The 20,196-nt window shown below is 36.4% G+C and overlaps 1 protein-coding gene across 1 annotated transcript; it reads left to right on the top strand.

Annotated features, from left to right (window-relative positions):
- On the top strand, positions 4,195-17,664 carry LOC110265286. The gene is made up of 10 exons (XM_021108210.1): positions 4,195-4,243; positions 5,075-5,321; positions 15,415-15,474; positions 15,807-15,939; positions 16,182-16,266; positions 16,398-16,573; positions 16,693-16,881; positions 17,011-17,195; positions 17,295-17,382; positions 17,506-17,664. Exons 1-10 carry the CDS (start codon positions 4,195-4,197, stop codon positions 17,662-17,664), a joined length of 1,371 nt encoding a protein of 456 aa, XP_020963869.1.

Genomic DNA, 20,196 nt, shown 5'->3' with positions numbered 1-20,196 from the left:
GATCTTGGGTTGGAGAATTGAAGAAATTATGTTTCAATCTCATCTTTGGATCTCTCTGTTTTATTTACTGCTTGATTGAATTTAATTTCTGTTAATTGCTCTTCATCTACTTTCTTTGCAATTTACTTTTCCCTTGCAATTGTTCTTGTTGGATCTAGGAAGGCATTGAGATCTAGACTTGGTTTTCTAGTCTCTGGGTCCTGAGATCTAATTTCCCAATTTTACATTTTCTGTTTACTGTTTTCATGTTCATTTACTTTTCTGCTTCAAGATCCGATTTAACCCAAACCCTCTTCTACTTCTCTGCTTGATGCAAATTTACTTTTCCTTGTTTAATTTCTGCAAATCCAAGTCCCAATCCCCTTTACAATTCAAGTCATTTACATTTCTTGCACTTTAAGATTCCGCAATTTACATTTCTTGCATTCTAAGTTTCTGCCATTTAATTTCTTGTTCTTTAAGATTCAGCAATTTATTTCCTGTTCTCTTTAATTCCATGCAATTTAATTTTTGCAAATCACAAAACACTCAACCAAATCTTGATTCGCTTGACTAAATTAACCACTAAGCTAAAATTGCTCAATCATTCAATCCCTGTGGGATCGACCTCACTCCCGTGAGTTTTTATTACTTGATGCGACCCGGTACACTTGCCGGTTAGATTTGTGTGTTTTGGGAGAAATTCGTTTCTCTACGAAAATATCCCATCAGGCTTGTCCCCTTCAATGAGGATGTCTTCTTCTATGACAACTCCAGCTGAATTGCATAGGTGACAGATGAGATGAGAAAAAGCTAACCTTGCCAAAGTAGAGGGCTTGTTAGCCACTTTGTATAGTTCTAGAGATATGATCTCATGAACTTTTACTTCCTCTCCAATCATGATACTATGGATCATGATAGCCCGGTCCACAGTAACTTCAGACCGGTTGCTAGTAGGAATGATAGAGTGTTGGATGAACTCCAACCATCCCCTAGCCACGGATTTGAGGTCAGACCTTCTCAATTGAATCGGCTTGCCTCTTGAGTCTCTCTTCCATTGAGCTCCTTCCATACAGATGTCCATGAGGACTTGGTCTAACCTTTGATCAAAGTTGACTCTTCTAGTGAAAGGATGAGAATCTCCTCTCATTATTGGCAAGTTGAATGCCAACCTTACAGTTTCTGGACTGAAATCCAAGTATTTCCCCCAAACCATTGTGAGCCAATTCTTTGGGTTTGGGTTCACACTTTGATCATGGTTCTTAGTGATCCATGCATTAGCATAGAATTCTTGAACCATTAAGATCCCGACTTGTTGGATGGGGTTGGTGAGAGTTTCCCAACCTCTTCTTCGAACCTCACGTCGGATCTCCGGATATTCACTATTTTTTTAGCATGAAGGGGACCTCGGGGATCACCTTTTTCTTGGCCACAACTTCATAGAAGTGATCTTGATGGACCTTTGAGATGAATCTCTCCATCTCCCATGACTTGGAGGTGGAAGCAATTGCCTTTCCTTTCCTCTTTCTAGATGTTTCTCCAGCCTTAGGTGCCATTAGTGGTTATGGGAAAATAAAAAGCAAAGCTTTTTCTACACCAAACTTAAAATGTTTGCTCGTCCTCGATCAAAAGAAGAAAGAAATGAGGAGAAGAATAAGGAATGAGGGAGATGGATGGGAGGAGTGGATTCGGCCAAGGGGGTTTTAGTGTGTATGATGTGTGAAAATGAAGGTGGTAAGGAGGGGTATTTATAGGGTAAGAGGGAGAGGGAATTCGTGAGGTAGGTTTGGGAGGGAAATATTTTGAATTTGAATGGTGAGGTAGGTGGGGTTTTATGATGGATGGATGTAAGTGGTGAAGAGAGTATGGAGAAGAGGGTAGGATTTGATAGGTGAATGGTGTTTGGGGAAGAATGTTATGAAAATGTGTGAAGAGGAGAGAAAGAGAGGTGGGGTAGGTGGGGAGCCTGTGGGTCCACAGATCCTGAGGTGTTAAGGAATTCTGGTCCCTGCACCTTTCTGGCGTTTAAACACCCTCTGTGTGCCATTTATGGCGTTTAACGCCAACTCTACTACCTTTTCTGGCATTAAACGCCAGGCTGATGCCCCTTTTTGGCGTTTAATGCCAACCAGACACCAGATACCCTTTTTTGGCATTAAACGCCAGTTTGTCTGCCAATTCTGGCATTTAACGCCCAGAATGCTGCCAGACTGGGCGTTAAATGCCCATTCTACTATCCTTACTGGCGTTTAAATGCCAGTAAGTCTGTCTTCTAGGGTGTGCTGTTCTTGATGCTGTTTTTTATTTTGCTTTAATTCTGCAGTTGTTTTTGTGACTCCACATGATCATCTACCTAAAGAAAACAGAAAATAACAATGGAAAATAAATAATATAATTAAATAACATCGGGTTACCTCCCAATAAGCGCTTCTTTAATGTCAATAGCTTGACAGTGAGCTCTTAGAGATCTTCACAGAGACTCAGAGCTTAATGGTGACCTCCCAACACCAAACTTAGAAGTTGAGTGTGGAGGCTCTGTTTGACTCTGTATTGAGAGAAGCTTTTCATGCTTCCTCTCTATGGTTACATAAGAAGATCTGTTCCGTGGGTTACCTGAAACTGTAGGTCGATCTCGGACGAGATCTTTTGTATTGGTCGGAGCTGACGTGTTCGGTTGGTGGGTAGTGGCCGGAGCTGTCGTGTCCGACTTGTTGGACTGGCAAGGCTGCTGATCCTTTGTCACCGGAGGGTAGTGGTACCAGCAAAGGACTCCGATGCTTAAGTTAGCAAGGGTATTAAGCAGGTTTTTAGTAGAATCAGAGTATGAGTTATCCCTGGGTGCTCCAGTGTATTTATAATGATGAGGAGTGACCTTTCTGGAGATAAGATAGTTATCTTATCTTATCTTATCTTTGAGTGAAGTCATCTTATCTTCAAGGGAACCGCCCTTATCTCTATAGGCTTGGGCTGCCTTTGGATTTGGGTCGTGTTCCTCTGTTTGGGCCCTTTTTGGGCTTTTCCTAGTGATTTGGTCGAGCTCTTTGAAAAGAGGTCGGATAGTCCTGACCTGAAGAGGTCGGTCGACTTGTCGTCAAGCAACCCGGGTCGGATAGCTCGACTCAGGGTATGAACAGTGCCCCTGCTTGAGCGTGGTCTTTCTTTTGAGGTCGAGTCCCTAGTTTCAGGACTTCAATCCTTCTCTGGAGAAACCGAGCTCGAGCATTGTCAATTTCTTTTTGTAGAGACCCCTTCTGAATGCGGAACGTTTTTTCTTTTTCCTTTATCCTTTGGAAATGCGCGTCTCTTTGCCTTGGGAATGTGCGAGGGTTTAATAACCCATTAATTCTTTAATGCTCCATTTCTTTTGCCTCCCGCTTTCTAATTTCCTTTTGAATTTACACCAAAAGCTTTCTCTTTTCTGTTTCTCTTTCTCTTACTTGCTGTAACTTCCCCCTTTCTCTTTTATTCTTCTGTTTGTGACTCTTCATTCTCTTGCCCCTAAGTTTTTGCGTCTTCGTGCTCTCCTTGGAAGTGGTCGTTGGTGTGGGCTCGCCGTTTGTTGCCGTCTTTGTTGCCTTCTTACTTTACAGGTTGGTCCTTTTTTCTTCTTCTTTCCTTCCACACTTTTCTTTATGCTTGAAAGGTTTTGATCTTGCTTAGTTTTATGTTTAGAAAGCTTGAATCTTTTTCTGCATTTGTCGTGCATCGTGTGCTCTGGGAGTTTCTTCAATTTTGAATGATCATTTTAGGGTTTTTGCGTGCCGTTATTGTTTCTGCTTTGTCTCCTTTGATTTTTTGAGGTTTATGAACTGCATGCCGTTACTGAGGCTTGTGATTCTGCTCGCTTATGAAAAAGATTGCTCTTTTGACAACTTTCGTCCTGTTGATAGCTTTCTTTGCTGATAGTTTTGTAAAAGATAACGATTTTCTGATGACTTTTTGATTTGCGATTTTCTTCTCGGAGTGTTGCTTGTTGGAAGAGGGTTATTTTCTTTGCTGAGAGATTTGTTGGGATGTAGCCTTGTAGATTTTCTAAGTCCTTACTCTGTTATTGTCCCCAAAGGATGCCCCTGGACCTTGGTGTGCGTCTTGGGGTTTTCCTTTTACTGTTTGTATGCTTGAGTCATGTTTATCTGAGCTGATTTCTTTGTTTTTGCCCGAGCTGCTTTGGTTAGTAATCCATTTTTCTTTTTCTTGCTGTAGGACTAGTTAACCATGTCTTCTCGCAAGAATACTGTTGAGACGTCCTCCAAGGTCCCTGAGGGTATGTCCGATTGGCTGGACTCCCTCGTTCTAATGTGTGTTTCAGTAGTTAATTCCGAGTACCTTGTGGAACTTAGAAAACATCACCGGATCTGTAGTCGTAGAAATAAGGAGAAAAACTATGAATTGGTTGTGCCTAACTCTGATGAAAGGGTTTGCTTTCCTTCTCTGACCCAGGGAGAACGTCCTTTCTTCTATGCTTACGACTATTTTTTCAGCCAGTTGAACATTACTTTTCCTTTTACTTCTTTTGAGACCGACTTGTTGTGGTCGTGTAATGTAGCTTCATCCCAGCTCCATCCGAACTCCTGGGGCTTTATCAAGATCTTCCAGTTGCTTTGCCAAGAGTTATATGTCACACCTTCTTGAACTCTTTTTCTATATCTCTTTGTTTTGACCAAGCCTGAGACTACCAAAAAGAAAGCTTCTTGGGTTTCTTTCAGGTTGCCCAAGGGAAAAAGTATTTTCTATGTACGATGAGTCTTTTAGGGATTTTAAGAACTACTTTTTTAAGGTCCGAGCTGTTGAGGGAGCTCGACCATTTTTCTTGGAGTCGAATAATGAACCTGCCTTCCCCTTGTGTTGGCAAAAGAATGTTGTGGTGTCTCGGTACTCGTGGGAGATGCTTGACGAGGTCGAGTAGGCTTTCGTGAATGTATTGGAAGATATTTGGGAGGAACCTCCCCATCTCGATACAAAAAGATTTTTGGGGGACCCCTCTCTTGTCCGAACTGCGTTGGGTAGTGACCGACTTCTTTTTGCTCTGTTTTATTTACTTTGCTTCTTTTCCTTCCAATTCGTAACTTGCTTTTTGGTTGATTTGTTTTTTCAGAGATGGTTAAAAATAATGACTCCATGAGGGCCTTTAAGAATGCGAGAAAGGCTACAGCTGCTCAGAACATCTCATCTAAAGCTGCAGGGGAGGGATCTTCTCAAGTTCCTCCTAAGAAGCCGATCTCAAGCTTTGCTGGGCCGAGAAGGATGATTCCCACTCCTCATGTTCATTTGGTTGATCCTCCCCAGACCTCTGCTGCTACTTCTTCTCGTACTGTTGGCCTGAGGATTATTCCTGACCCCAGGTCACACAGAGCCTTCTCAAAGGTCATAGTGCCTATGGTACAAGGTATTAAGAACTTTCCGGGATCCGGTTTCTTCTGAGGTAATTTCAGTTGAGCCCAAGCATTTAGTTCATTGATGAGCAATGGAGGTTCATCCTCCCAAGTCTCATTATCAAATAGCTTGGCATTTAGCTTCATGATTGCTCCTAGATACTGAGCAACTTGCTCTTCAACAACATCTTCATCCTCTTCAGAGGACGAATAATCTTCAGAGCTTATGAATGGCAACAGTAAGTTCAGTGGAATCCCTATGGTCTCTGTATGAGCCTCAGATTCCTTTGGTTCCTCATTAGGGAACTCCTTAGTGGTCAGTGGACGTCCATTGAGGTCTTCCTCACTGAAAATCACTGCCTTTCCCTCATTTATGCATTCGGCCACTTTGGATATACTGATGGCCTTGCACTCTCTCTTTAGATTCTCTTCTGTATTGCTTGGGAGAGTACTTGGGGGGATTTCAGTAACTCTTTTACTCAGCTGACCCACTTGTGCCTCCAAATTCCTGATGGAGGACCTTATTCCAGTCATGAAACTGTGAGTGGTCTTAGTTAGATCAGAGACTATGGCTACTAAGTCAGAGAGACTCTGCTTAGAATTCTCTGTCTGTTGCTGAGAAGATGATGGAAAAGGCTTGCTATTGCTAAACCTATTTCTTCCACCATTATTATTATTGAAGCCTTGTTAAGGCTTCTGTTGATCCTTCCATGAGAGATTAGGATGATTCCTCCATGAAGGATTGTAAGTGTTTCCATAGGATTCTCCCGTGTAATTCACTTCTTCCATTCCAGGATTCCCAGGGTCATAAGCTTCTCCTTCAGAGGAGGCTTCCTTAGTACTGCCGGATGCAGCTTGCATTCCAGTCAGATTCTGAGAAATCATATTGACTTGCTGAGTCAATATTTTATTCTGAACCAATATGGTATTCAGAGTATCAATCTCAAGAATTCCTTTCTTCTGAGTCATCCCATTATTCACAGAATTTCTTTCAGAAGTGTACATGAACTGGTTATTTGTAACCATTTCAATGAGTTCCTGGGCTTCTGCAGGCATCTTCTTCAGATGAAGAGATCCACCAGTAGAGTGGTTCAATGACATCTTGGACAATTCAGACAGACCATCATAGAATATACATAAGATGCTCCATTCTGAAAGCATGTCAGAAGGACACCTTCTGATCAATTGCTTGTATCTTTTCCAAGCTTCAAAGAGGGATTCATCTTCCTTCTGTCTGAAGGTTTGGACTTCTACTCTAAGCTTACTCAACTTTTGAGGTGGAAAGAATTTGGCCAAGAAAGTATTGACCAACTTTTCCCAAGAGTTCAGGCTTTCTTTAGGTTGTGAGTCCAACCATGTCCTAGCTCTGTCTCTTACAGCAAAGGGGAAAAGTATAAGTCTGTAGACCTCGGGATTAACCCCATTGGTCTTAATAGTGTCACAGATCTGCAAGAATTTAGCTAAGAACTGATGAGGATCTTCCAATGGAAGTCCATGAAACTTGCAATTCTGCTGCATTAGAGAAACTAATTGAGGCTTAAGCTCAAAGTTGTTTGCTCCAATTGCAGAAATTGAGATGCTTCTTCCATAGAAGTCGGAGGTTGGTGCAGTAAAGTCACCAAGCATCTTCCTTGCATCTCCACCATTGTTATTGGGTTCGGCTGCCATGTCTACTTCTTTTTCGAAAATTTCTGTAAGGTCCTCTCTAGAGTATTGTGCTTTAGCTTCTCTTAGCTTCCTCTTCAGAGTCCTTTCAGGTTCAGGATCAGCTTCAACAAGAATGTTCTTATCCTTGTTCCTGCTCATATGAAAAAGAAGAGAACAGAAAAGAAGAAGAATCCTCTATGTCACAGTATAGAGATTCCTTTATGTGAGTAGAAGAATAGAAAAATAGAAGAATAAGGTAGAAAGAGAATAGGGAGAATTCGAACACAGAGAGAGGGAGAGGGTTCAAATTATGAGTAGAAGAGAAGTGTTAGTAAATAAATAAATGAATAGAAGGAGATGAGAGAGGGAGTATTCGAATTTTACTTAAAAGAAAAGAAAAATATTTTTGTTTTTATTTTAATTATAAGTTAGAATTCGAAAATATTAAAAGAAATAAACAAAAAATTGAATTTAAAATAATTAGTTAATTAAAAAGAATTTTTGAAAAAGTTATTAGTAGTTTTCGAAAATTAGAGAGAGAAAAGTAGTTAGGTGGTTTTGAAAAAGATAAGAAATAGTAAACTTTTTAAAATTAAATCAAACAAAAAGATTTGAAAAAGATTTGAAAAATTTTGAAAAGATAAGAAGTTAGAAAAAGATTTGAAATTAAAATTTTGAAAAAGATATGATTTGAATTTTATTTTGAAAAAGATTGAAAAGAAAATTAAAAAGATTTGATTTTTAAAATTAAAGTTGATGACTTGACTAACAAGAAACTAAAAGATATGATTCTAGAATTTAAAGATTGAACTTTTCTTAACAGGAAAGTAACAAACTTGAAATTTTTGAATCAAAATGTTAAATGTTAGCAATGATTTCAAAAATTATGAAATAAAAATAAGAAAAAGATTTTGGAAATTAATTTTAAAATTTTCGAAAACATTAAAAGAGAATGAAAAAGATTTTGAAAAACTTTAAGAAAGAATTCGAAAATATTAAAAGAAAAATGAGAAAGATTTGATTTTGAAAAAGATTTGAAAAGATAGAATTTTTTAAATTGAAATTTTGACTTGACTAAGAAGAAACAACTAAATTTTAAAAAATTTTTGACTAAGTCAACTCAAAATTTCAAATTTTATGAGTAAAATAAGGAAAAGATATTATTTTTGATTTTTTTTTATTAATGAAGAAAGAGAAAAACAACAAAAAGACACAAGACATAAAAATTTAAGATCAAAATAAACAATGCATGCAAGAACACTTTGAATGTCAAGATGAATACCAAGAACACTTTGAAGATCATGATGAACATCAATAACATATTTTTGACAAATTTTCAAGAAAAGAAACACATGCAAGACACCAAACTTAGACATTTTTAATGGTTAGACACCATGAATTCGAAAATACACAAGAAAAACAAGAAAAGACACAAAACAAGAAAAATTAAAGATCAAGCAAAGAGAATCATCAAGAACAACTTGAAGATCAATGAAGAACACAATGCATATATTTTCGAAAATTAAAGAGAAATTAAAGTATGCAATTGACACCAAACTTAAAATTTGACACTAGACTCAAACAAGAAACACAAAATTTTTGGTTTTTATGATTTTATTAATTTTTTAATTTATTAAATTTTTTTTATATTTTTCAAAAATTATGTTTGGAAATAGAAAATAAGGAAATTCAAAATTTTTAATAAGAATTCCAGGATTCATGCAGTGTCAGTCTAAAGCTTCGGTCCAAAAGAATTAGACATGGCCAAATGGCCAGCCAAGCTTTGGCATAACAATTACATACAACAATCTAATGAATATGATAAGTTAAAGCTTCGATCCAAAAGATTAGACATGGCTTAATAGCCAGCCAAGCTTTAACATACCATCATGAAGCTCGAAGGTGGAATTCATTCTTAANCTTAAACATAAAATAAAATTACCCAATCTAAGCAACAAGATGAACCGTCATTTGTTCAAACTCGAACAATCCCCCGCAACGGCGCCAAAAACTTGATATGCAAAATTGTGATCACACTTTTTACAACTCCGCACAACTAACCAGCAAGTGCACTGGGTCGTCCAAGTAATACCTTACGTGAGTAAGGGTCGATCCCACGGAGATTGTCGGCTTGAAGCAAGCTATGGTCATCTTGTAAATCTTAGTCAGGCGGATTCAAATGGTTATGAGGTTTTGATAATTAAAAGATAATTAAAACGTAAAATAAAATAAAGATACTTATGTAATTTATTGGTGGAAATTTCAGATAAGCGTTTGGAGATGCTTTGTTGCTTCTGAACTTCTGCTTTCCTATTGTCTTCTTCTAATTATGCGTGCTCCCTTCCATGGCAAGCTGTAGGATCCTCTTGGATGAAAAATACCAGGTACGATCTCTGCACGGCTAATCAACTGTCGGATTTCTCGTCTCGGATGAAAAATACCATGTACAGCTACCGCACGGCTAATCATCTGTCGGTTCTCACTAGCGTCGGAATAGGATCTCTCTATCCTTTTGCACACTGTCACTGTGCCCAACATTCGCAAGTTTGAAGCTCGTCACAGTCATCCCTTCCCAGTTCCTACTCGGAATACCACAGACAAGGTTTAGACTTTCCGGATCTCAGGAATGCTGCCAATGGTTCTAGCCTATACCACGAAGGTTCTAATCTCAGATTCGAATGCTCTGTTGTCAGGAGAGACGATGCGAATCGTGGATCAGAGACCCAAGAGAATATACTCCAGCTGTCGTCTAATGACTACGTTGAACATCATGTAGACCGCTTGTGGTTGTCAGGCACGCGGATCTTGGCTAAGCGAGTAACAAAGATAGTGGGTGATTGTCACGGGTCACCCCTTCATTCTGACTTAACTGAATTAAGTACAAGAGTATATCCTGGAGAAGAAGTAGGCGTGAATTGAAAGAAAAAATAATAGTACTTGCATTAATTCATGAAGAACAGCAGAGCTCCTCACCTTAATCTATGAGGTATAGAAACTACACCGTAGAAAATACATAAGAGAAAAAGGTCTAAGCATGGCCGTGAGGCCAGCCTCCCAAAGAGATTCCAAGTTTGAAAGTGAAAATAGGGTTTCCAACCATCAAAGTCTGCGAATACAATAGTAAAAATGTTATTTATAGTAAACTAGTTACTAGGGATTACAGAAAATGAGTAACTAAGTGCAGATAGTGCAGAAATTCACTTTCGGGGCCCACTTGGTGTGTGCTTGGGCTGAGCATTGAAGCTTTAACGTGCATAGGCCATTCTTGGAGTTAAACGCCAGCTTGGGTGCCAGTTTGGGCGTTTAACTCCAGTTTTGGTGCCAGTTCTGGCATTTTACGCCAGAAAGTTTTTGGCTGGCGTTTAACTCCAGTTTGGGCCATCAAATCTCAAGCAAAGTATGAACTATTATATATTTCTGGAAAGCCCAAGATGTCTATTTTTCAACGCAATTAAAAGCGTGCTAATTGGTTTTCTGTAGCTCCAGAAAATCTACTTCGAGTGCAGGAGGGTAAGAATCCAACAGCATCTGCAGTCCTTTCTCAGCCTCTGAATCAGATTTTTGCTCAGGTCCCTCAATTTCAGCCAGAAAATACCTGAAATCATAGAAAAATACACAAACTCATAGTAAAGTCCAGAAATATGATTTTTGCATAAAAACTAATAAAAATATAATAAAAAGTAACTAAAACTTACTAAAAACTATGTAAAAATAATGCCAAAAAGGGTATAATTATCCACTCATCAGTGTTAAATGATTAATTCAAAGTTGGCAGAGAACTTTATTTGTATTTCACTCAGGATATTAATCTGCTCTTAGAAATTGCATATTTGTTAGACTCTAGAGACTTCTAAATTTTTGGATTGTTACAATTTTTCTACCGGTGAAGACATTGATGGTTGTCTATGTTATCAAACTCTGAATGGATTAAGAAATATGCTTATTTAAGGATCAATTTTATAAGCTGATAAAATATGCAGATTTTGTTGGTTTTCTTTTGGTTTCATAATAGAGGGAAGAAAAAATACACAAGATTTTGATTTGGGCTTCTTTTTGTGTATCATAACTTTATTTTTATCACTGATGTATAATTTTATATTGTAACCAATATCTTAGAAAACACATCTCTTTTTTGCAATAAATAATCTAATTCGGGGATCACTGCTATGCAAAAAGAACAAGTGTATAAATACATCCACTATAGCATGAACTGTTGAAAAATTGTTTCTACTTTGTTAGTTTGTGTTATACTATAAAGTTCAAGTCATATATTCATATTCATTTAGCTACCTTTTTGTATCTAAAAATGAGATGTGTGTTATTCAGTTACTGTTTTGAATAATTGGTATTTAATTAATTTTCTATATCTTATTTGATCCTTATTTTTGTTTATCGTGTGATTCGTGATAGTGTTGCTGAACATTTTAAGGTTGTGGTTTATTAGCAGCCACCAGAAAAAGCCATTGGATAAAGTGAAGAAAGTTGTGTGGAACTTTTTATTAATTGTTATAGTTACAATGATGGTCTTTCTTAAATTCAAGCAACATTAATGAGAAAGATAAACAATTAAAAATAATTCTCCTTGCTTATTTATACGTTATTTGTTTTTGGTTATTTTTTGGTGTGCTTAAAAATTATTACAATATTCTTCTTAGGAAAATCTGTTGGTATATTTTGTTTCATTTTTTTATGAGTGATACATTTTTATCCCCTTATTTTCATAAAGAAAATGTGGTCAATAGTTGAAAATGCTATGTAAATTGAGCCGGTTCACATTATCTCCTTAAGTTTCTCTAATTTTTGTGAGAAATATTTTATCCCACTTTATAGTGTCCAATCTCAAGTTCTAGATTTGTTGAGTTGTATTTTTAAAAGTTGTTTAAAAGTTTTGTTACTATTCTTTGTTTTGTTCTCTGTCTGTTTCTCTCTTTTTTATGTTTTTATTTGCTTTGTTTTTTTATTTTGGAGATACTCATCAAATTTTATTTTAGTTTTATTTGTGATATTAAATCACTTGTGGTATTTATTTTAGTTTCACTTTAATAGAAAATCAAAAATTTATTTTAGTTTCACAACCAAATTGAGTGTCAAATTCACATTTGTACCTTTTTTTTTCTCTGTTGAAAGTCAAAATTACCTAGGCATTATTTATGTATAAGTGTACACCAATTGATTTTTATTGGTAAGCTATTTAAAATAAATTTTTTTATTTTGTATCCCTTCTTCTTGAATTATCAAGGGTTTGTTTGCTAGAGAAAACGAGCTGCTTGATGAAGTTAAGTGATATTTCTCTTTGTATATGTTTACTTAAATTAAGTTTTTATTTTCTATTTAACTATCGAGCTTATGTTGATTCTTTTTCTGAGAAGTTTGAGTGTTTGATTCTGTTCTCTTATTTTTTTAAATAAAATTAGTAAGAAATGTATTCTTATTTGTTATTTTCTTTTGTTTATATCTTCATTCCTTGATTGTATATCTTTTTTTCTTTTGAGTACAATTTTTGAACTTTATTGATGGCCACTTTGTTTTTTGGTATTTCATTACATAGATAGATAATTATCTTGTGTGTATCTTCATTGGAAATAAAGGTTCTATGGATTTCGAAATTCAAATTACTCAATTGATTTGTGTTTATAAATAAAGGCAGAACCCATTGATCATGGCAAATTTTTCTCACATGCATGTTGTTGTTGTATGTGTTTTTTAGTTGTTGTTTTATTGACTAAAATCTGTTTTCTCTTTCATTCCTTTAATTGCATTTCAATATAACAACTGCCTTGGATATGGTTAATAAGATTAATCCTGAGAACGAAGCATGAAACTTCAAAGTTAAGGTGATTAGGCTTTGGAATGTTCCTACATTCACTGGTCAACTTCTCCCAAATTCTATGGAGATGATTTTGGTTGATGAATCTGTGAGTTATAGTGGTCTAAATCTATTAAAATTTTTTGGCTGTTTATTTTTTCTATTTAGATGTGTTTCTCCTTACCTTTTTTATATTGAGGTCTGAAATTTTGTTTCATTTAAATTTGTTTTTCTCTTTATTCGATTTGTCATTTATCATATTTTTAGTATAATTTATGTTAATTGGTAGGGGTGCAAGATACAAGCTACTGTTAGGAAGACTATAATTTATAGGTTCAAACAACTTCTCTCTGAGGGTCGAGTATATGTCATGAAGGTCTTCTCTGTTGTGCCAAACCAAGGATCTTATAGGGCCATTAGGCATCAGTTTAAGTTAATTTTCCAATTCAGGAGCACTGTCAGGGCTGCTATCTGCGATTTTATTCCAAAATCTGCCCTTACAATCTCTCCATTCATTGAATTTTTGAAAACTGATGAGCGGATAATTTATACCCTTTTTGGCATTATTTTTACATAGTTTTTAGTATGTTTTAATTATTTTTTATTATTTTTTATTAGTTTTTAGGCAAAAATCACATTTCTAGACTTTACTATGAGTTTGTGTATTTTTCTATGATTTCAGGTATTTTCTAGCTGAAATTGAAGGACCTGAGCAAAAATCTGATTCAAAGGCTGAGAAAGGACTGCAGATGTTGTTGGATTCTGACCCTGCTTCACTCGAAATAAATTTTCTGGAGCTACAGAAGCCCAATTGGCGCGCTCTTAATTGCGTTGGAAAGTAGACATCTTGGGCTTTCCAGCAACATATAATAGTCCATACTTTGCTCGATATTTGATGGCCCAAACTGGCGTTCAAACGCCCACCAAAGATTTCTAGCGTAAAACGCCAGAACTGGCACCAAAACTGGCGTAAAACGCCCAAACTGGCACCCAAGCTGGCGTTTAACTCTAAAGATGGCCTATGCATGTGAAAGCTTCAATGCTCAGCCCAAGCACACACCAAGTGGGCCCCGGAGGTGGATTTCTGCACTATCTGCACTTAGTTACTTAATTTCTGTAAACCCTAGTAACTAGTTTAGTATAAATAGCACTTTTTACTAGTGTATTCACATCTTTGGACGTTTATTCCTTAGACAATGGAGGCTAGCCATTCGGCCATGTCTAGGCCTCTTTTCTCTTATGTATTTTCTACGGTGGAGTTTCTACACCTCATAGATTAAGGTGAGGAGCTCTGTTGTTCTTCATGAATTAATGCAAGTACTACTATTTTCTTTCAATTCACACCTACTTCTTCTCCAAGATATACTCTTGTACTTAATTCAGTTAAGTCAGAATGAAGGGGTGACCCGTGACAATCACCCACTATCTTCGTTACTCGCTTAGCCAAGATCCGCGTGCCTGACAACCACAAGCGGTCTACATGATGTTCAACGTAATCATTGGACAACAGCCAGAGTATAGTCTCTTGGGTTTCTAATCAACGATTCACATCGTCTCTCCTGACAACAGAGCATCTGAATCTGAGATCAGAATCTTCGTGGTATAGGCTAGAACCATTGGCAGCATTCCTGAGATCCGGAAAGTCTAAACCTTGTCTGTGGTATTCTGAGTAGGATCTGGGAAGGGATGACTGTGACGAGCTTCAAACCTGCGAATGTTGGGCATAGTGACATGTGCAAAAGGATAGAGAGATCTTATTCTGATGCTAGTAGGAACCGACAGATGATTAGCCGTGCGGTAGCTGTACATGGTATTTTTCATCCTAGACGAGAAATCCAAGAGTTGATTAGCCGTACAGAGATCATACCTAGTATTTTTCATCCGAGAGGATCATACAGGTTGCCATGGAAGGGAGCACACATGATTGGAAAAAGGCAGTAGGAAAACAGAGATTCAGAAGCAACAAAGCATCTCCAAACGCTTATCTAAAATTCCCACCAATGAATTACATAAGTAACTTTATCTTATTTTATGTTTTATTTATCTTTTAATTATCAAAACCTCATAACCATTTGAATCCGCCTGACTAAGATTTACAAGATGACCATACCTTGCTTCAAGCCGACAATCTCCGTGGGATCGACCTTTACTCACGTAAGGTATTACTTGGACGACCCAGTGCACTTGCTGGTTAGTTGTGCGGAGTTATGAAAAGTGTGAATCACGATTTCCGACACCTGAAACCAAAGAGGATTCTGATTTCTTTGTTGGTATGTTGTGCTATTTACTCATACTTTTTTTGTCCGGAATGATTGCAGTCTTATTTCTTTGTGATTTGTAGAATGTTGCTTTGTTATCATTATTTTCTAATAGTTTTTTTTCATATTCATTTGAGATGTGGTGGGTCTGTTGGTCTCTGTGTCGGAAGAGAAAGAATATGATAAAGATGGAAAGAAGATAAAGTTGGCTATGATGGAACTTGCTGAAAATGAGTTAGCCTTATTTAATTTCTACTTCTTCCTCTTATTGAGATTCTTTTTGTTTTCGGTGCGTTTGTATAGTCAAATTTCTAATAGTGTAGGTTATTTTGTTGGTTGTTTTCAATTATAGGATTCTGTGTGCCTTATTTGGTGAATATGTTGATGAACTTAATCGATTTTTGTCCTCTGGGTATGCTGAATAGCCAGTTGTGGTTTTACAACTTGCCAAAGTTAAGGTTTTTAGAGGTTTGTATCATGTAAATTTTATTTCAGGTGTGTCAGTTATCCGAGTTCACTTGGTTTTAACACTATATTCGTGTAACCAATGTATCTATTTTTATTTTCAAGTAGAGTTGGACTTCAGAATGTTATGTTTGCATCAAAGCTTGGATTTAATCTTGACATCCCAGAGGTGGCAGCTTTTTGAAAAAGGTATATCTGTATATGTAGTTTCTGTAGTGTTTTTTGTTGTTGTTGCTGCCATTTTTTACTTATTTAAGTTGGTGCTGTATTTGTTAACAGTTCTATTCCACATGGAGTTAGTGTATCCCAATCCATTGGCATTGTTGGCTCTGGAAAAAATATCGGAATAGAAGAAGACTTTATGAAGCTCACACCTAGGTGTACTGCGAAGTCGCTTGATGATAACAACCGGGTTAGAACCACTTTAATTTTTTTTTATCATCTTTACTCTTCAATAATTTGTGTTAAATTTTATTTTTCTATTCGTTAGTAAATACTGCTTTGTTTTGGAACGATATTAATCCTTTTGTCCTCCTTTGTACTTGAACATACTATGCTGTTAGTATTTATTTTAGTTTTTCATTTTTAGTTTGTATTACAACTATCTTTGGTTATAATGTCTTAACATTTATAGACCTGGTCTTATATTTTAAGGCTGAAACTTTTGTTGTACTAGCGAAAATAGCTGAAATAGTTGAGGATGGCCCTTGGTGGTACTCTGCTTGTGTGTGTGGCAGAGGTGTTCAGGTAGAATCTGGAATTTACTTTTGTCAATTTTTCAACATCCATGTTACAAATATGACTACTAGGTATAAATATTTTACAATGCTTCCTTTGTGATTTACTAAATTGTGAATTATTTCTGCGTAGTTGTTAACCTTAGGCCAGTCTTTATGTGCATCTTAAAAAAATCCAAGTTTAGAGTGAAGGTGTTGGTTGAGGATTCCACTGGTGTTTTTATTTTTGTCCTCTTTGATCGTGAGGCAAGTTACCTACTGAATAAGACTTGTGCTCACTTGTTTGAACAATATCTTAAGGATGTTGATGTAAGTCAATCGAATGTTATATTCTTTTTATGTGCTGAGTTTATTGTTAAAGAGTTTTCTTATCCTTCGATTTCTACCAATACATTTTTTCTGTTGTGTCTATTTTATATTATTCGTAGGTTGTGTTTGGCACACAGTCTCCTCCTATATTCCAAGAAATTGTTGAAAAAACTATGTTGTTCAAGGTTCTTAGTAGGCCTGTTGGGATGGAAAAATTCAAAGGGACTTATCCAGTGAGGCGTATTTGTGATGATGCTGCAATAGTTGGAATGTTTGAGCTCTCTGGTTCATATTTGAGTCCCGAAAAGGTATAAAACGAAATTCGAACCTATTATTTCATTTTAATAAATTCTTTCTTAAATTTTTCATTTTTTGGTTGTTCCACCTTTATTCATGTCTTATATGTCTTATATCGGATGTGCTTTGTATTATCCAAGGCTGAGTTTATACCAAAAGGAGAAGGATCATTTGGGGAATCCTCTAAAGTTATCAAATCACCAAATTTGGGATTGACTCCTTCCAGCTGCTCTGAGCTCTTTGCTGGTTCGCCTCAATGTACCCAAAAGGAATCAAGTGTTGTTGACTTGGGAGTTGATGAAGATGCTAAGGTTCCATGCTTCCAGTTTCTTCTATCACTTTTTCTATATTTTTCACCATTTTTTGAGTTGTGTTTAAATTGAACCTATTATGTTGTGTCATTTAATACTGTCCTCTCCTCAAGAGAAAGTCTGTTTAATGCTGTCATGGATAAGTTAAATGAAGTGGATAATTCTGAAAATTCATGTGATGAAGTTGATGAAAGTGAAGAGGTGAGTAGTGCTGCAATTTTTTTTTTGACAGGGTACTTAATTTTATGATCAAGTTCCTTTGACTAAAACTCATTAATTATCCCTCTAATTAGGTTTCTAGTTTCATGCAATTGTTTACACTAGGCGTATGTGGTTGGCCTTAATCGAGGCTCTCTTAATGATGAGAAAGATGTGAAGCCTTTGTTGAAGAGGTTGAGAAGATCCTTGAGGCTGCAATTTGATGAAGCTGATGAGTCTCGTGGCTCGGGGAATGATGGCTCCTCTGGACAGGGGGTTAATTGAGGTGGCTGCCTATGGCATTTAACTAGAGTTACTGATTAGGACTAATCTAGGGCATTAGGTATTTTGGTTGTGTCCATGTAATAACATTTGATGCATTGGATTGTAGTGGATGAGAATATGTGTGTATTTTTATGTTTTGTATCAAAAGTTTTTTGGATTGTTTTATGGGCATCTTTTCATGTAATAGATTAAGTGCTAGGGTGTGGACACAATATCATTAGCCACTAGGCAAATTAGCTATTTAGCCCTTTATATTTGTACTTATTTCTTTGAAATTCAATAAAATGCAGTAGCTCTTTTATGATATAAAAATCTCTCATTCCATAATTTAGTTTATTCCTTAATTTATGTGGTATTGCTATATTTATGTGTTGTTGAATTGATTTATACTTTCTTGATATATCTATATTGAACAAGTTGAAAGTGATCTTTTGGTCATTTTTTTTGTTTGATAGATTTCTTAGGTGCATTTTGCTAGAATGGTTAATGTAGCTTAGGTATTAAAAAAGTACATTCTTTTTTATCCATCACAAGTTGGAAGTGATCTTTTAGTCATTTTTTTGTTTGATGGATTTTTTAGGTGCATTTTTCCTAAAATGGTTAATATAGCTTAGATATTAAAAAAGTACATTTTTTTAATCCATCACATCTCATGCTCCTAAAGTAGGATTTTTTTTATATTAAAATTGGTAGACTATGATTGCTATTAGGTAAAGAGGTCTACTTGCTAAAATGTCCTATTCAACTAGGGTAGTCTACTTATCTTTCATATAAGATCAAAGGTTGTTCTTTTTTTATTTGGTTTGGACATTCTATTTAGTAATTGTTTCTTGTGTTATCATTCTTTACCAAATAATACTATGAGTGAATCATCTATAGATGCTAGAAAGAGAAGAAAATTGGCAATGAAGAGGAAAAAAGATGAGACATTTAAAATAAGAAATGGTTAGTTGATTCTTTTGTCAATTATTGTTTCTTTAACAAATGATGTATTACTTAGCTAAGGTATCTCACAAATTTTTTTATTTTTCTTTCTATATTTTCTTATATAGCTCAACGGGCCTTTTTATCTCAGAGTATGCTAACTTGTGTTGGATCAATATATACTAATAGAGGTATATACATATGTGTAAGCAAGTATTTTCAGTATGTTCTTATAAATAGTTGTTTATAATAAATGAGTATTGATATTATTTTATTCTTCAAGCTATTTTTTTTATGACTACTGATAAGCGGATAATTTATACCCTTTTTGGCATTGTTTTTACATAGTTTTTAGTATGATTTAGTTACTTTTTATTATATTTTTATTAGTTTTTATTCAAAAATCACATTTCTGGACTTTACTATGAGTTTGTATATTTTTCTGTGATTTCAGGTATTTTCTGGCTGAAATTGAGGGATCTGAGCAAAAATCTGAATCAGAGGCTGAAAAAGGACTGCAGATGTTGTTGGATTTTGACCCTTCTGCACTCGAAGTAAATTTTCTGGAGCTACAGAAGCCTAATTGGCGCGCTCTCAATTGAGTTGGAAAGTAGACATCCTGGGCTTTCCAGAAATATATAATAGTTCATACTTTTCCTGAGATTTGATGGCCCAAACTGGCGTCCAAACGCACACAAAAGAATTCTGGCGTAAAACGCTAGAATTGGCACTAAAACTGGCGTAAAACGCGCAAACTGACACCCAAGCTGGCGTTTAACTCCAAGAATGGTCTATGCACGTATAAAGCTCAATGCTCAGCCCAAGCACACACCAAGTGAGCCCCAGAAGTAGATTTCTGCACTATCTGCACTTAGTTACTCATTTTCTGTAAACCCTAGTAACTAGTTTAGTATAAAAACTACTTTTAGAGATTTATTTTACAACTTTTGATCTTTGGACGTTTAATCCTTAGACCTTAGACTATTGTTTACATTTGGAGGCTAGCCTCACGGCCATGCCTAGACCTTCTTTCACTTATGTATTTTCTACGGTGGAGTTTCTACACCCATAGATTAAGGTGTGGAGCTCTGCTGTTCTTCATGAATTAATGCAAGTACTATTGTTTTTCCTTCAATTCATGCCTACTTCTTCTCCAAGATATACTCTTGTACTTAATTCAGTTAAGTCAGAATGAAGGGGTGACCCGTGACAATCACCCACTATCTTCGTTACTCGCTTAGCCAAGATCCGCCTGCCTGACAACCACAAGCGGTCTACATGATGTTCAACATAGTCATTGGACGACAGGCGGAGTATATTCTCTTGGATATCTAATACACGGACCGAGTCCGTGAGATTAGTATCTTCGTGGTATAGGCTAGAACCATTGGCAGCATTCTTGGGATCCAGAAAGTCTAAACCTTGTCTGTGGTATTCCGAGTAGAATCTGGGAAGGGATGACTGTGACGAGCTTCAAACCTGCGAATGTTGGGCATAGTGACAGTGTGCAAAAGGATCAATGGATCCTATTCCGACGCTAGCGGGAACCGACAGATGATTAGCCATGCGGTAGCTGTGCCTGGTATTTTTCATCCGAGACGAGAAATC

This window comes from Arachis ipaensis, chromosome B08 (genome assembly GCF_000816755.2).
Source record: "Arachis ipaensis cultivar K30076 chromosome B08, Araip1.1, whole genome shotgun sequence".
NCBI classification, from domain to species: domain Eukaryota; kingdom Viridiplantae; phylum Streptophyta; class Magnoliopsida; order Fabales; family Fabaceae; genus Arachis; species Arachis ipaensis.
The sequence above is the reverse complement of the archived record's forward strand: the minus strand, read 5'-3'. Positions and strand labels throughout refer to the sequence as shown.

Bases quoted from the DNA above. Each gene is read 5' to 3' on its own strand.
- LOC110265286 (XM_021108210.1), top strand. From the start codon at position 4,195: ATGTCTTCTCGCAAGAATACTGTTGAGACGTCCTCCAAGGTCCCTGAG. The intron at 17,196-17,294 runs GTTTCTTCTATC...CCTCTCCTCAAG, and splicing joins GCTAAGGTTCCATGCTTCCA to AGAAAGTCTGTTTAATGCTG. The intron at 17,383-17,505 runs GTGAGTAGTGCT...TGTTTACACTAG, and splicing joins AAGTTGATGAAAGTGAAGAG to GCGTATGTGGTTGGCCTTAA.